This window comes from Gastrolobium bilobum, unplaced genomic scaffold, assembly GCF_033153095.1.
Source record: "Gastrolobium bilobum isolate Gb01-03AN ecotype WA unplaced genomic scaffold, APGP_CSIRO_Gbil_v1 utg913, whole genome shotgun sequence".
Lineage (NCBI taxonomy): Eukaryota > Viridiplantae > Streptophyta > Magnoliopsida > Fabales > Fabaceae > Gastrolobium > Gastrolobium bilobum.
The window spans coordinates 120,750-137,500 of record NW_026900059.1 but is presented as its reverse complement, the minus strand read 5'-3'; the positions used below and the strand labels follow the sequence as shown (position 1 = coordinate 137,500).

The following is a 16,751-nucleotide window of genomic DNA, read 5'->3' as shown; positions in this document are numbered from 1 at the left end:
GCGAATTTCGTGGCCAATAATTTCGTGACACGTGGTCATATTGCAGAGCAAATTCGCTACCAGTAGTAACGAATTATGACACGTCAGCTTTTTCCTGCGAAAGTGTGCCACGTGTCAAAAAATCATTTGCGAACATAATATGCTACACAGGGTAGCGAATTACTACCTACTTGACAAGTGACATTTTTGCTGACTGTATATTCTGACGTGGCATAATTCGCTACAATGTGTAGCGAATTATTTGCAAGCATATTTCGCTACACAGTGTAGCGAATTATCCCACGTGATATTCTGGAAAAATTTATTGTTGGCGTGGCAGTCTGGTAATTTTTTTAATCAGGCGTGACAAAATGGTCACTGTTCCTAAATTGGGAGAATCATAACCATATACACCTATATATATATAGGGTAATGTTTTCCTCCTTTCACATGATGTTAGTCTTAATTTCTACTTAGTTTAGTGGTAATTATCCTATGTTTTATGGGCTGATTTTGTCATAATACAGGTGAAATTGGGCCAAATATAAGAGAGTAAACCCAAGTTGGTAAAAAGAAGTAAAAAAGAAGGGCAATTTAGATTTTCACTAATTATTTTAAATTTTTACCACAGAAAAGGACACATGGCAGAAAGATGAAAGAAGAAAATGAGATGGCAAAGTGACACCCGTTGGATGCTCTTTTGATCTGATGGACAACAAACTTTTGAAGCTTCGGCTTAAGTAAAAATCTCTGTTTTGTAATAAAGGGAACTCAGACTCAAGAGGATATTAGATTTTTCGTTGAAGAAAAAAACTCAATTTTCATTTTGAGCGTTTAGTTTTTTAGAGTTTCTTGGAGAAAATGCACAAGGAAGAACACCACTCTTGAAGGGATTCAAGAAGGCAAACCTTCAGTGCAACTCGTGGTTTTACTTTTCTGTTCTTAAGCTTTTCATAGTTTTACAATCTGAATTTGTGAAGAACATCTCAGTCTGTTACCTTCTACTTTTGCTATTTCTTTCCTTTGAGAATAAAAATCATGTTTACTGTTAATTCAGATTTCGTTTTTGCTTTATTTTTCAACATGCATGGCTAATTCCTCTTTTCTGGAATTCTAATGGAGATGATGAGTACCCATTAATAATCTGAACTGTTGTGCATGTTCTTGATGTTTGAGTAGTGAATATTTCTTGGTTTAAGTTCCATGGGAATGGACTTAAAGATTAGGAATAATCTAGGAAAGAATTTGATTACAAGTCATCAGTAAAATGACTCAAGATTAACGGATTAATTTGAATCATTTTAGAACTGAATTTGGGAAAGTTTAGTCAAGTTCTACAAAAAGTCAGATTCCATCAAGATAGGTGCTACAGCAGTTAAAGCGCAAACATGCAATTTTCAGGGAAAAGTCATTGAAATCAGAATTCTAAACTTTTAATATTCATTTTTACTCATATAAACGTGTTCTTACCATTCTTACTATAGTTTGCATTTTAGAAAATATATCTTCCATTGAAAAAGCCATTACATTCACATTCAAGAAAAATAAAAAAGGGAATAACCGAAAGAAATTGAATTTCCCGTTCCTAGAGAACGATACTTGAATTCTATACTTTTTTTTACAAAAATTTCAACTAACACATGACACAACCAATTTTCCTACAGACACATAAAAGTGGGCCCATCAATTCTTTTACTTTTCTTTTTTTTTAAAAATAGTGGCCTCCACAATTGATTGTCTCTATGACATGACCTAAGAATTTTCCTACAACATAATACTTGTTTTTTTCCATATATATATATATGAGGTAGGATCCTTTGACACCGGTGTCAAATTTAAAATTTGACACCTCGTCTGAGAATCGTAAGATCAAAAAAGATCAACGGTGTCACATGCTTACAAATCAGAGTCGTTGATCTTTTTTGATCTAACGGCTCTCAGATGAGTGTCAAACTTCAAATTTGAAACCGGTGTCAAAGGATCCTACCTCTATATTCAAATTTGACACCTCGTCTGAGAATCGTAAGATAAAAAAAGATCAACGGTGTCACATGCTTACAAATCAGACATGACCTAAGAATTTTCCTACAACATAATACTTGTTTTTTCCATATATATATATATATGTAGGATCCTTTGACTCCGGTGTCAATTTTGAAGTTTGACACCTCATCTGAGAGCCGTTAGATAAAAAAAGATCAACGACTCTGATTTGTAAGCATGTGACACCGTTGATCTTTTTTTATCTTACGATTCTCAGACGAGGTGTCAAATTTGAAGTTTGACACTCATCTGAGAGCCGTTAGATCAAAAAAGATCAACGACTTTGATTTGTAAGAATGTGACACTATTGATCTTTTTTGATTTAACGATTCTCAGATGAGGTGTCAAATTTCAAAATTTAAAATTTGACACCGGTGTCAAAGTATTCTACCTATTATATATATATATATATATATATATATATATATATATATATATATATATAACGTATCAGGTGGAGAAGCGACAAGTGATTCTCTGTCTCGAAGCAATTTGTGAAAGAGTCATTGAATTAAAATGTCACGGGGACATATACTCAACCTTCCATAAGTTTTTTTTTTTTGTCTAAATTTTGTAACCGCACCGCTTGAAAAGTTAGAAAGAAGTTTAATTTTATAAAAGAATAAATGAGAAAGACAATAGCAACGACAAGGAAAATTATAAAATTAAAATAAAGCGTCTTTATTTATCCCCTCGTGGGTTCCTCGTGCTAGGGGCACTATATTAATTTGGTTACCATTTCAGACTTGGTTTCATGTCTGTGTCGATTCATGCATTTGACTATACATGCAGCCCAATGGTTGTATCTTTATTTGCAACTTAATGAATGTATTTTACTTGGCAAGGATGAGCATGTGCGGAGAGAATCTCAGTTTTGATCAAATACATTTTTTGAAATGGACAAAAAAAATTTAATTGTGATTAAACCCAACTCTGAATTAGTCTTATAAGTTTTGTAGTTGACTCAAAAAGTTAAAATTTGTGAAAACAATTAGACAGACTCTTCTTAAAGCTTGTGAAAATAATCGGGCAGACTAGTGTCAAATAAATAATTATGTCTCGTAAAAAAAGCTAAAAACCAAGAGGAAGGATATTCATACTACATCATTTTTTCATTATCCTAACTATGTACAATAATGAGTACATAATTATAATATAGTTAATTTTTTTCTCTGTTCAGACGCTTTTAAAAAATTATCGGCTTCTGCTGAGAAACCAATACTTAGTGTGTATAAAACCCTCTCTTTCCACCAAATGAACAACACCATTGCAATGGAAGACCAACAACAATGTGTGAAACCAAAACTATTAGAGTCACCACTACCTATAGTGGCCATGATGCCAAGCTCAGGCATGGGACATCTAATCCCAATGATCGAGTTCGCAAAGAGACTAACTTGCCACCACAACCTCGCCGTCACATTCATCATTCCCACCGACGGCCCTCCCTCCAAGGCACAAACCACCGTCCTCCGCTCCCTCCCCCGTGCCATTTCCCACATCTTCCTCCCTCCGGTCACACTCTCGGACCTCCCACTCGACACCAAAGTCGGTTCCCTCATCTGCAACATTGTCCTCCGCTCTCTCCCTTCTCTCCGTCGCGCCCTCCTCTCCCTCACCGCCACCCATCGCGTCGCCGCCTTCGTCGTCGACTTCATAGGCACCGACGCCTTCGATGTCATCAGAGAATTCAATGTCCCCCCATACATCTTCTTCCCTTCCACCGCCATGTTCTTGTCATTCTCCTTCTACGTGCCTCAATTGGACAAAGCGGTTCAGTGCGAGTTCAGGGACCTCCCTGAACCGGTCCAGATTCCCGGTTGCGTTCCGGTTCACGGAAAAGACTTGGTGGACGGTGCTTATCACCGGAATAGCGATTGCTACAAGTGGCTTCTCCACCACTCCAAGCGATTCAGCATGGCAGAGGGGATCATAGAGAACAGTTTCTATGAGCTTGAACCGGAGACCATCGAGTTTTTACATAGTGACGAACCGGGTAGACCGCCGATTTATCCGGTCGGACCGCTGGTGAATGAGGATAGTCCTCAAACCGGGGACGAAGAGTGTTTAAGGTGGTTGGATGAGCAGCCACGTGGCAGTGTCATATTCGTGTGTTTTGGTAGTGGTGGAACCCTTTCTAGTGCTCAGATGAATGAACTTGCTTTGGGGTTGGAAATGAGTGAGCAAAGGTTTTTATGGGTTGTGAAGAGCCCAAATGAGAAGATTGCTAATGCTTCTTATTTCATTGTTGATAGTCACAGTGACCCTTTTGATTTCTTGCCAAAAGGGTTCGTTGAAAGGACCAAAGAGAGGGGTTTAGTGGTGCCATCTTGGGCCCCACAGGCTCAGGTCCTGAGCCATGAGTCCATTGGGGGGTTCTTGACCCATTGTGGTTGGAACTCAATACTTGAGAGTGTGGTGAATGGGGTGCCCTTGGTTGCATGGCCACTATACGCTGAGCAAACAATGAATGCCGTTTTGGTTACCCAAGATATGAGAGTGGCACTAAGGCCTAAGGTTAATGAGAATGGTTTGGTTGAAAGGGAAGAAATTGGTAGTGTTGTGAAGAACCTTATGGAGGGTGAGGAAGGTAAGAAACTTCGTTACCGAATGAAGGATCTTAAGGTGGCAGCTGATAAAGCTCTAGGTGAAAATGGATCTTCAACGAAGCAAATCTCCCTGTTGGCTCTTAAGTGGCAGGGCAAGACAACTGTGACAAATTGAAGTGGTTAGTACTTTATTAGTAGTTAATTATCTCAACTCAAGTTCTCATTTTTCTTTTGATGATCTCTTCCTTCTTCTTCTTTTGTTTTTTTTTTTTTAAAATAATAAGTCATGGTGTTCATTACACCCAACTAATTGTAATGTTGATGCTAGATTTGGCAAAGCAATATGGAGGTGGAAAATTTTTCTATTGCTCGTGATAATGAACTGCATCAGCTGTATAATTAACTTGCATTAGCCCGTGATCCCAACTAATGCAATTTAAAAACTTAATTATCAATTATCAATTATCAATTCTCAACTAAGAAAGGTATATTAGGGTTTGGGATGTGCTTGAAAGAGCTCGATCGTTTATATCATCAAACACTATTTCATTGAAATATACTTAACAAAGCGCCAACAGAACCGGTGGGGAGCGTAGAATTTTTTATCTTTTATTTTTTATATTCAAACCGCCATGATGCAACTGTAAGTCTGTAACAATGCAAGTGACTGTTGCAATTGCATTAGGTTGTTGTTATTCGGGATTGTATTGGCCTCAAATGGCTTAATTATATCGCAACAGCAAGTAAACCGTTGTTTATACCACTGATTGCATGGATCGATCCTTCCAGGAAATTATTGATACAGCCACAGGTACTACCTACATGATAGGACAAAATCTATATTTGACATAGGGTATATTATATTAATGGGAAATGTTTTTCTCACGTTGCATGAGACAATTTATTTCATGCAACAACAAAAAAATAGATAGGACTCACTTTTTTTCTTTCACTCTTCTCTTCTTAGTGGGTCCTATTCACTTTTTTGTGTGTTGCATGAGATAAATTATCTCATCCAACATGAGAAAAGCATTTCTCTATATTAATATATAAAATAAGAAGATAAATGCAATTTTTATAATGTTCTAATTTTAATTTCTTAAATCATTGCAACTATTTTTTTTATTAATAGAATGGGGCAGCTGATGAGATCCAACTCATAACCAGTTGGTGTGTGGAGTCTTTGATAATATATAAAATAATTAATTCAATTCAAAAACTTAAATTTTGACATAAAAGACAAATTAATAATTTTATATTATAATTGTATAACACTATTCTTTTTCTAACAATAACAAAATATATTTTATTTCACTGTCTCTTTTTCCTTATAGTTAATTAAAAATATAAAAAAATATAAAGATATTGATGTATAATATTTCACCTGTCCAAGAAATATTAGGTCTAACCACACATGATTGAAACTTGATCCAATTGAAGTATGAGGTACAAGATGAATTTCGATGCAGGATATTCCTACAGGATAGCTAAACTGGTGTTTGAGATCTTTGCTTGATTAAAACAGATAAAAAGAGGTATTTACAAGGTACTTCAACAGTCAAATTAATACTTGATCAATAAACTTAAGCAATGATAAACATATAAGATGATTGATTGACTCAAGAGACTTACGCACTCTATCTCATATGAGGGATGCCACTTTTTGTACTATGCCTCCTAGGCCTAGCTATAATCATGTGTCTGTTCTTGGATCATTGGCTATTGAGAAGGCTTATGAGCTTTGAGCTGCTGTTGTAATCATAGCTATATATGTGAGATGAATATGTTTTTTTACTCTTTAAATTTTTATTATTGGGCCTCATAGATTATAAATGAGTTGGACTCTTTTTCTCGCTTAATATAGTAATCCAGACAAATATCAAAATCTCAATTTAATTTATTCACTACGGTGTACGTTGTTGTTTTCCTAGGCATGCTTCTCTTTCTTTCTGTTTCTGGGGCTTAGCCCCTCTTTATTTACAAAAAAAAAAAAATCCACTAACTCTAAGAAATGTATGCTTATTATAAAATTAAACTGAAATAATAAAAATGACCTTGAAAAAAGGCACAAAACAAAAAACAAAAAAGATTTTTTTTTTCTTTCTGAAAACTAATGAAATTAAAAACTACAAAGCATTACAAATACGTGGGCAAGAAACACCCATCACATGCCCCGTTGAGAAAAAAATTGCAAACTTCAGGGATCTCGTTCAATACATGTAAATCCCAATCTAAGAAGGAATATCCCATAAAAGCCAAATTGTCTGCTACCATGTTACCCTCCATGTTAGTATGGCTAACTGTAGTAGTCCATTCATGATTCGGACATGAATAAAGATATAATTTCAGGATAGAAAAAAAAAAGATATACCCTCTGTTTGATTGTTGTTTTTAAAAACAGTTTTTTAGTTTTCAAAACAAAAAAACTAAAATACTCGTTTGGTAAGGTCTGTTTTGTAAAAAATATTTTGAAAATTATAACTGTTTTTTTTTTGTTTTTAAAATTAAATTTAGAGGATGTGTTTGAGTTGTTTTTGTTTTCTATTTTAGTTTTTAACTTTCAAAAATTAAAAAATATAAAAAACAACTATTTTCATAACTATTTTACAAAAACAATTTTAAGAAAAAAAAATCAAAACAGAGTAAAGAGACCCATAATTTCTATCTGTCTATTTCGCATTGCCTTATTGACCTCTTGAGTTCAAACATCGAGATCATATGAAAAGTTATGCGTACAGCTGATAATATTCCAAAAGCAGTATTATTTGAAAATTCTGATTAATTATAATATAATAGTGATATTTTGTTTTTTAGTGGCACAAACTTTTTAGCATTTCATGCAAATACAGAATACAAAAGACAACAACTAACCTAGCAGTGTCTCTGACATCTATTAAATAGTAAACTACTAGGAAGTAGATACGCAATCAATCACGTAACTATCATATATGTTTAATCTTTCTCAAATAAGCTGCGCATAAATTAACCACGGAGCTAATAGAAGACAATTACTTGTTAATTCAATGATTCCTTAAAGATCCGTCAAAGAGAGAATCATTCTGCAAGCTGAGACAGTCGCATCACTCGTTCATCCCTGCTAATTTGGTTCTTTCTGACTTTCTAGAAAGATGCATTCACGGACTTAATTAACTTGCTAACCTTAAAATTATTTGCTTCTCATTTATTGTCTTTTTTTTTAATTTTGTACGGAATAATATTATATAAATAAAATTTTAAAAATAACAAATTTATAGACTCATTGAATTATATTTAATTTATTATAACACTGAATAAAATTAGTGAAAAATTTAATCTCCAAATTTTATTTAATACAAAAACTATATATATGTAGCATTATTAATTTAAGCTTAATCGTAGTCCGAAGAAAGCTAGATTTGCTTTCAATGAGGAATATAATAACTATAATGAGAAATTCAATAAAAAAAAACTAGTTAGCAATTTTTTTTCCGATGTCAAAACCTAAGAATATATATATATATATCTATATATATATATATATATATATATATATATATATATATATATATATATATATATATATATACTTTAATTTGTAGTCTTTTATGAACTAATGTTTTTTCTGTTTTTCACATAGCCAACTCTTCTTACTCGTGAGGAAGAGAGTAGTTTTCCACGAGTATGCTCATTTTTTTCTTCTTTGGTATATTAAACCTTTTTATGGTGTAGAAAAGTTTATTTATTTATTAATTAACGAGAGTAGTACTTAAGAAACTCCCACTAAAAAGCTTAATTAGAAGGATATGAAAGTATACATCCTTCTAGATGACAGGGAAACCTTTGGAGGTGTTGACAATTCCTATCATAAAGTAGGTCAGAATTTAAGAACCAATCGTAAGATTTTCAATATTTGAAGGAAATTAAGCTTATTTTCCAAAAACCTTATCCTTGTTTGATTGTTGTCTTGCCAACCTTCAACTAAACTCGATGATTAATGCTGATATATATGGGACTATTTACTCTGTTCTCCCCCCTTTCGTTACTCTTTAGCATTTGATCCTGTTTAAAGAGGGGAATAGGGATTCATATGAGTTGTTCCGTTTTGACCATCTTCTTTTGCGACTCTCTTTCTCTCTCTCCAAAAGATCCCCTTTTAAACATAAGTTCAATGCTTATTCATAATTAATTGAGTCTTTATATATATTTAACAGACTAGAATCTTGAATGTCATAATAATATTAATAATAGTAATAATGTTCACTAGCTTAGCACTTCTATCATGAACTTGTCATTAAATTTATGAGATGAGATTGTGATCAAATTACACTACAAATTAATATTTAAAATATTTATAAGTACAACCAAACGCGTGGATCAATTGACATGGAGTTGTTCCATCTTAACTATTGATTTAGAGTTTGAATAAGGTACACTAAAAACTTAATAAAAAAAAATTTGTTGCTCTTTTGGTTTTACTCAACTCAACTAGATTAATTGATTAATTAATAAATCTTGGAGAAATTAAAAGAAAAGTTATAGATTAATATTTTTCATGTTGTAGTGGATAATGTTATCTCTTACATACACATGAAAGTGTGTGAGGTTCATAATTTCTTTTTCTTTCCCTTCTTCTCACATGGGACCCACATGATTCCCACACACTTTTATATGTGTGTAGAAAATAAAATTATCTCCTGTAATAGAAGAAACATTGATCCCAAAGTTATATGTACAAAACTATTTTTTATAAAAAAAAAATTTGTGATAAACTGTTTTTTTATAATTTCGTACGTACTCTGAACGTGATTTTATTATAATAATCAAATATTAATTATTTTTAACGAAAAAAATTTGCAATCGATCTTCTAAAATGTAAACTAAACTATCTATGTACACTTTGGTGGTTAGGTTAGGTGTCGAGCTTTATATTTTAATATTCATTCAGTATTTTACTCGGGTGCCAATGCCATGGCGAGACCCATTTGAAAATAAAAAAATATAGATTATGGGGTTAAAAATTAAGTGAAACGGGAAGTGTTTGATCAGAAAAAAAGTTCAATTCTAAATTGGTTATGAGAGAAATTCTAACAAAATCCTCAGGGTTTGCTAAGCCAATTTAAAAAGAAAACTGTATAACAAATAAAAAAAGAGACTAGATGTCTATTTTTTTCTAAATATGAATCTCATCAAAATCATCATAAAATGACAAGTATTGACATTTGATATCGAATTTGACTTAAAGGTTAGAAGTGTCTTTCAAAATTCATATTTTATATGGTAGATTATATAAGCTGTTAATTAAATTTAAATTTAATCACATTTCTATGATATGATTGAAATTTAAATTCATGTCACAACTTTCCAATGTTGAAGGGAAAAAAAGGCGTAGCTCTTGAAAGAGTGTAATTAAGTTCAGAGAAAATAAATAAATACTGATGTTGATCCAAGAGAAAGTTATTGTACCTATACGTACAAACGAAATAAAATTTCGGACCATGTTGACAAAGTTTAAAACTGAGAGAGGCAACATGAAAGAGTCACAATATGGAAACTATGAGATAAGTGCTGGCTGTTCTTCTTATGTTTTTTTTTTTTTTTTTTTTCAGATTTCTTCATCGGTTATTTCATTCGAGTCGGGCATAATTACAAAAGTGCAAAACTTATTTTACAAAATGTATTTTTTTTCCCTCGATTTTTGATAAAATAAAATTTCATGTGAGTTGTGGGCGTTTTCCATGTGGACAATGGGCATACCCAAAAGACCAAAGCTTTGGGCTTGTCTTCAAAAAATGAAACGAGTATTTAGTCTTGTGTAGTGGGCCACCGCCTTAGGATGTTGTAGTTAAGGTATTCAGCCCATTAAAACTAGGACCAAGATATACCAGAAAGCCCAGATCATGTTCAGTTGGGCTGGGGTAAATGTGGATCGTTAGAGTCCACAGTTTTGGGTGCATTTGACGGATACTTATTTGAAACTAGCAGAAGTGCTTTTGAAAATGTGAAAAAAATAAAATAAAATCGATGGTTAAATTAAGATATTGGATTATATAATTTCACTTTTTTCAATTTATGCTTTTATTGAATTAGTCCTTATACTTGTAAATATTTTCAAACTCGTCCTCACTGTTAATTTTCGTTAATACTATTCTAATATCATCAGTTAGCAAACCCAATAATTACTTTAATTCTCCCTTTTTTTTTTTCTTTAAAACATCTAGCAAATACTTCTTCATTTTAGTAGGTGTTCCTTTTTTTTTTTTTTGGTTTCCCAAGATATCTTCCGGCCAGCAGCCGAAGACTAATCTTCACGAGGCGGGAGATCACATTAAGTGGGCAAACCTCTCCCAACAAAGCATTTTCCATACACACGGCCAGAGATCGAACCCCTGTCAATAGGAGTGTTCATCAACCGATCCAAACCGATTCAAACCGCGAAAATCGAACCGAAAAATCGATAACCAAATAAATCGAAAACAGAAAAAAAAAACCACAAATTTTAATTGGATTGGATCGGTTTTCGGATGGGTTGATGAAAACTGATCCAATCTAATCCAAACCGATCCAATATATTAATTATCCTCTACCTACTTGTCCTTTCTCCAATCATAGCCCAAAAATTTCTAAACTCAAGACCCGTTAACTCATCAACTAAATTCAAGAAAAAACTTAGTCACGTCTCATCAACTATAGTATTCTTTATTGATATTTTTTTTTCAATTTTTTTTTTATAAAGCCAATATATACAAAAGATGTTATTTGCACAATAATCATGAAACTAATTTTAAGATATTCAAAAAATCGAAAACCGATCCAATCCAACCCGAAAAAAATTGAATTGGATCGGATCGGATTTGAAAAAAGATCTAAACCGAATGGATGATTACATGATCAAACCGAAGTGATTGGATCAGATGAGTTTTGCTTCCAAAACCGATCCAATCCAGACCGCGAATACCTCTACCTGTCAACATGCTTAAGGAACCCAACTATCTACTAACTGTGCTGAGCTTTGTTGGAAGGTGTTCCTTTGTTAAGCAGGAATGATTTTTTATATTCTCCTTTTTCTTTTCTTTACTGTCAAGTAGAGATTAAATTAACAGTAGTTATGAGGCTTTTTTACCTTTATAACCTTTTATTAATAATTAATTACCAAATTGACCTTCATTATAAACTATTTCAAAAATTTAACCTCCCCAACAAACATAACACCAATCTGCCCCTGTTTGACCGTTGACCACCAAGTCTACCCGGGTACTCCCCTCCCTACCCGGGTATTTTTTGAAATTTTTGCCTACCCGGGTAGGGAGGGGTGTACCCGGGTAGAGTTCTTCAATCTGGAAAAATAGTTGAATTATTTACCCGGGTACATAGGGGTGTACCCGGGTAAATCTCCACCAGAAACCCCAAAACCCCTCCTAGATCTCTGCAGCAGCCAACAGACATAAAATTTACAAAATCGGTTTCTCCTCCTTATCTTCATCTTATGTTAATTTTTTTATCCCATCTTCCCACGGTATTGTCACCTACCATTTGCTATGGTTTTTTCAAATCTTGGGTTGGTTGAAAGTTCTAAACTTTTTTTTGATTTCTTTGCAAGTTTGGTTTTGAATGAATGCTTCTGAGAAAAGGGTACCTTTCAACTTTACTGCTCTTGTACTTGTTCCTCATACAATTTTTTCCTAATCTAGTTTGTTGCAGTTTTTGAACAGGTATCGCTTCTTGTCATTGGATGTGTGAATTTCTGAACCTATTCGACAGAGGCCATGCATTATTCTGCCTCCTCCTGCTTCATTTTGCATCCAAGGCCTGGTGTCAGTTTCCGAGTTCTGTTAGAATTCCTGGTGATGACTGTTAATGTAAGTAAACTTACAAGTGCTATAGGAGTTGTTATGTAGCAGTCTCTTAAGTTCAATGGGATTTCATTTTAGTCTCTTGAGTTTTATTTCATTTTGGGGTTTTTGACAGAGATTTACCCGGGTACACCCCTCCCTACCCGGGTAAATAATTCAAACATTTTCCCAGATTGAAGAACTCTACCCGGGTAGACAAAAAATTTCAAAAAGTACCCGGGTAGGGAGGGGTGTACCCGGGTAGGCTTGGTGGTCAACGGTCAAACAGGGGCAGATCGGTGTTATGTTTGTTGGGGAGGTTAAATTTTTGAAATAGTTTATAATGAGGGTCAATTTGGTAATTAATTATTAATAAAAGGTTATAAGGGTCAAAAAGCCGTAGTTATGACAAACATTTACATTATGGACTGTTTTGGAAATATTCGTAAGTGTAAACACTAATTTGAAAAGGAAAAAATTTGTAGGGATGAGACTGAAAATAAGCAAAAACTGTAGAGGATTATTAATTTCACAAAGAAAGATAGAAAATGATTTTAATTTTTTTTATTCGATTCCTTCTGTGATTATAATGTTTTAACATTAAATATGGTCTTAAAAAGGATGAATCAGTTTAGAGAAAATAAACAGTTATCTTTTATTTTGCAACTCACCACTAACGCAGAAGCAAAACTCATCATTTTTCTAAATTCACATAGTAAATATAATAATTGTAATTGGTAACAAAATGAAGATTTGAAATAATGCTTTCATTCCGAATCATATATATTTGGCATGAAAGAGACAAGAATCACCATGCCAGATTAGTTAGTCTTTATTTTTGATATGGTCAAACATTGAAATGGGGCTGGCACATTACTTTAGTAGCCCCAGTATCACGTAAGTTGAGAATAAATTTAACTATGATTCATAGAAGCTTGGTTGTTTGGGAAATTGGGTCCAGGTTCAGCCAAGACAATCCACAAAAATTCCAAAACTACAAATTGACTATCTTAGAACCTGATGCATACAAATTCCATTTGGCATTTATACATTTGTTTCCTATTGAGGAATCAGGATTCCATTTAGCCTTTAGATTTTAGACGCGTGGTTGTGAAACTACGAATGATAGTTGTGGTCCCAATTCCCATCGTGGTGTTGTTGCCATGTAATGTAAAATGTTACATATTTGATTACGTAACCATACTCTTTCAAATATAAGGTAAAATAGTCTATTATAGTCTATGACACTTCGCATTAGCATTGATGATGATTTTAGACATCAAATATAGGGTGAAAATTCATTTATTTCACAATTTCTTGCTCAGCTTGAGCCAGAAGAAGACATCACAATATGATTTTATATGTTACAAGTGAAGCGAGAAACTGGTAAAAGACTAGAGCTACAACCTACAAATTATTTTCACACTACAGCCTTGGTACAAACTCACTTTAACTAGCATGAGTGGGAAGTTTCACTGTCTTAATGTATGGACATTATATGTGATGACTATGGTGTATTTCTTCCCTCTGCTATGTTGCTAGTAAGGATCTACAAAACTCAACAGTTAATCCGCACACAAACTATGCTGTCAACTTGGAAATGGGACAATTTATCAAGAGAAAAGTTCTGGGGTGTTGATAGGGAAATCTGTGTCGAAATCTATCTTATCAAGGAGGAGATCAAAATCTATTATTGGAGAATTGGTGACTGAAGTTGGGGCTGAAACTATCTCATTGATATCAGACTCTGAGGTTTGCACACTATGGCCTAGTCCTATGCTGCCTAAGTGGCATGGTGACCAACAGAAGATGTTTGATTCTGAAGTCTCTGGTGATATGAATGGAGAAGAAAAGCTTTCCATGAAAGGGTTTTCAATCATGGTCTTGGAGAATATGTTGTTGTCATCATTTTCAGATCCTATTGATGAAGAATGAAAGGAAAATGATGGGAAGATTTCCTCCTTGTTGTCAAAGTCCTCCATTTTAACTTCAAATTCAGAACCAAAAGAGAAAATTGTCTCTTGGGGTGGTTCTATTTTCCCTTCTTGTGGTTGATTCTTTTGATTTGTTTGGAGTTTATTTTCTCCCAAGTCCATCTTTGTTTTTGATGGGGATGCCTTGTTTAAATGACTTGCTTGAGTGCATGTGTGTCTTCCTCTGTAGGTTATCTCTAATATTGTTGGGTCTTCATCTGACTTTTGCACTTGCTTAGTAGCCAGACACCCTCGTACATTTCTATGTGTGCATCTGAAATATCCTCTGCAATACAAACCACTTTTTGTCAGAAAAACAACATGAAAACAGCTTGCTTCAATATGAAATAAGTTAAGCAAACACATAGCGATAAGAATAATAAGATATGACAGCATGCCCTCTTGTTCTATGTTGATGCAAGGAACAACAAAACTAATATTGAACAACTTTTGTGGTCCTTTTAGTAGCTTTAAAGGTTATAGACTTGAGGGTTCAGAATGACTTGAGGGGTGTTACTACACCCAGAATGATCCGTCTCTAATGTAGTTTTATTTTATTTCCTTGTATTTCCAAAAAAAAAAAAAAAAAGGTTATAGACTTGAATAAAGGGGTAATAAAGTCCTATTTTTATCTCTCCACTAATTATTCTACAATTGTGAATTCGGTTGGTATGTTACTGTTTTTTCTGCTAAATAAAATTGGTACATGAGCTCCCAAAACTTTAGGACCACCATGACACTTCACCAACAAGTTGCGCAATTGGACAAAATTGTCAGATTTATCCAATGTACGGATGCATCCCTTCTTTCTTGCACAACGCAAGGAACCTTTAATGACACTTGGTGCATTAATCACAAAGCTGCTATTGCACTGAATTGAATCTAGCAAAAGATGTCCTTTGGATAAGTTTATATAGTATTTTTTTAACAGCAATTTGTCTTACTCATTATTATTATCTAGCAGAAAAACAAGCCTTTATGCGTGGCAAAATTCATTTAACTATTTTCCTACCTCCTTTAGAAGTGGTCAATTATATTCTAGTTAAGGGTACCTATGGCCTCTGGCACTAACTAAAAAATAATCCTACATAAAAAAAAGCTAGATAGGTGAACTTTTCTATCATATATTCAAATGCCAAATTGTACAAATCCCCCTTGTGGAAAAATAAAACTTTAATTATATGAGGAAAATAATATGTTCCTTACCTTGGAAACTTAGATCCAAGAATATCCTTCTGCCCATATTTTCTCCAGCTATAACCATCATCCTGAGACCCTTCAAGCACTGTTCTTGAGCATACCTTCACATGTTCTGTCCATCTGGGCATGGTCTTTCTGCAGCACACAAATTCAAAAAATCCCAGATTGAAAATCAGATGATAAACCTTAAAATTAAAACCAAGTTAGAAAGAAACAGAAAAAAAAATGGTAACTTTTGACATTACCTTTTCTTGAAGACATCTTTGTGCTTAACATCTGGGTCCAGGACCTCACTTCTGGGGCTCCCATTTGTAAAAGAACAATGGGAATCCATCATGTTGACATTGTTGTTCTTACTTTCTCCCACTTCAGAACTCCAATTCAACTTGGTGAGTACTTTCTCATAGGTAGAAAGTATTTTCTGAATTAAGACTTCATTCTTTTCATGGGATGATGGTGATGATGATGATGAAGAAGAAGAAGAAGAAGAAACTAGATGATCACAGAGTTGCTTTGCTAGCTCCTTCCCTTGCATTAGCTCACCAATTATACAAACTTGTTCCCTCTCCATGTCCTCTCCCATTTGGTGATGAAGATGAATTAACAGCAACAACAAAAGGTTACTCTTCCAATTTGAGTTGCAGCTGATTAAGTCCCTTAGTTCAGCTTATGCACACAGTTACAAGAATATGCCAATTTGATCATATAGTATTGGCCATTCAAGGCTTGCAAAAGGTTATTTTGGAAAGAGAATGTGGGAGGGAAGCTGAATTGCAAAACATTAGCATATGAAGAGCATGGAATTTGAAAACTCTTATATGTTAGAATGAAAATTATCAGAGTGGACTAGGCCAAGTTGTAAGCTAATGAAAGGACAAATTGGATCATTCAATATACTAGTGAATATGCATTTGAGTGAAAATTTGATGGGGAGATTGTGAGTTATATGCTGCTAAGTGGAGGAGATATAAGGCATAGAGATAAGAGAGAGTGAAGCTGATTATGAAATAAGGAAAGAGAGTGGCTTTCTTAACCAAGAAGGTGAGAGGAAGAAGGGGATATAAAGATGAGAAAAGAGAAGGAAAAGAGGTAGATTTGACTGGCCAAAATGAAGTGAGTTTTCTACAAAGTAGGTCCCTTCTTGTGGGGTATATGTATATCATATTAATGTTTTGTGTGAGAGAAAGTAGAGAGTATGA

General features: G+C 33.9%; 2 protein-coding genes across 2 annotated transcripts; one reads left to right on the top strand and one right to left on the bottom strand.

The window, feature by feature from the left end:
- The first annotated feature begins 3,294 nt into the window (after positions 1–3,294).
- Positions 3,295–4,746, top strand: LOC133295123 (hydroquinone glucosyltransferase-like). The gene has a single exon (XM_061493920.1). It carries the CDS (start codon positions 3,295–3,297, stop codon positions 4,744–4,746), a length of 1,452 nt encoding a protein of 483 aa, XP_061349904.1.
- Positions 4,747–13,675: 8,929 nt separating this feature from the next.
- LOC133295085 (probable WRKY transcription factor 53) lies at positions 13,676–16,533 on the bottom strand. The gene is made up of 3 exons (XM_061493877.1): positions 15,798–16,533; positions 15,559–15,687; positions 13,676–14,638 (listed from the first exon to the last, which is right to left on the bottom strand). Exons 1-3 carry the CDS (start codon positions 16,133–16,135, stop codon positions 13,993–13,995), a joined length of 1,113 nt encoding a protein of 370 aa, XP_061349861.1. The 5' UTR covers positions 16,136–16,533; the 3' UTR covers positions 13,676–13,992.
- Positions 16,534–16,751: the final 218 nt, after the last annotated feature.

Coding starts and splice junctions, on each gene's coding strand:
- LOC133295085 (XM_061493877.1), bottom strand. CDS start 16,135: ATGGGAGAGGACATGGAGAGGGAACAAGTTTGTATAATTGGTGAGCTA. Junction 15,688..15,797: donor AAAGATGTCTTCAAGAAAAG/GTAATGTCAAAA, acceptor TGTGTGCTGCAG/AAAGACCATGCCCAGATGGA. Junction 14,639..15,558: donor CTTGGATCTAAGTTTCCAAG/GTAAGGAACATA, acceptor TTTGTATTGCAG/AGGATATTTCAGATGCACAC.
- LOC133295123 (XM_061493920.1), top strand. CDS start 3,295: ATGGAAGACCAACAACAATGTGTGAAACCAAAACTATTAGAGTCACCA.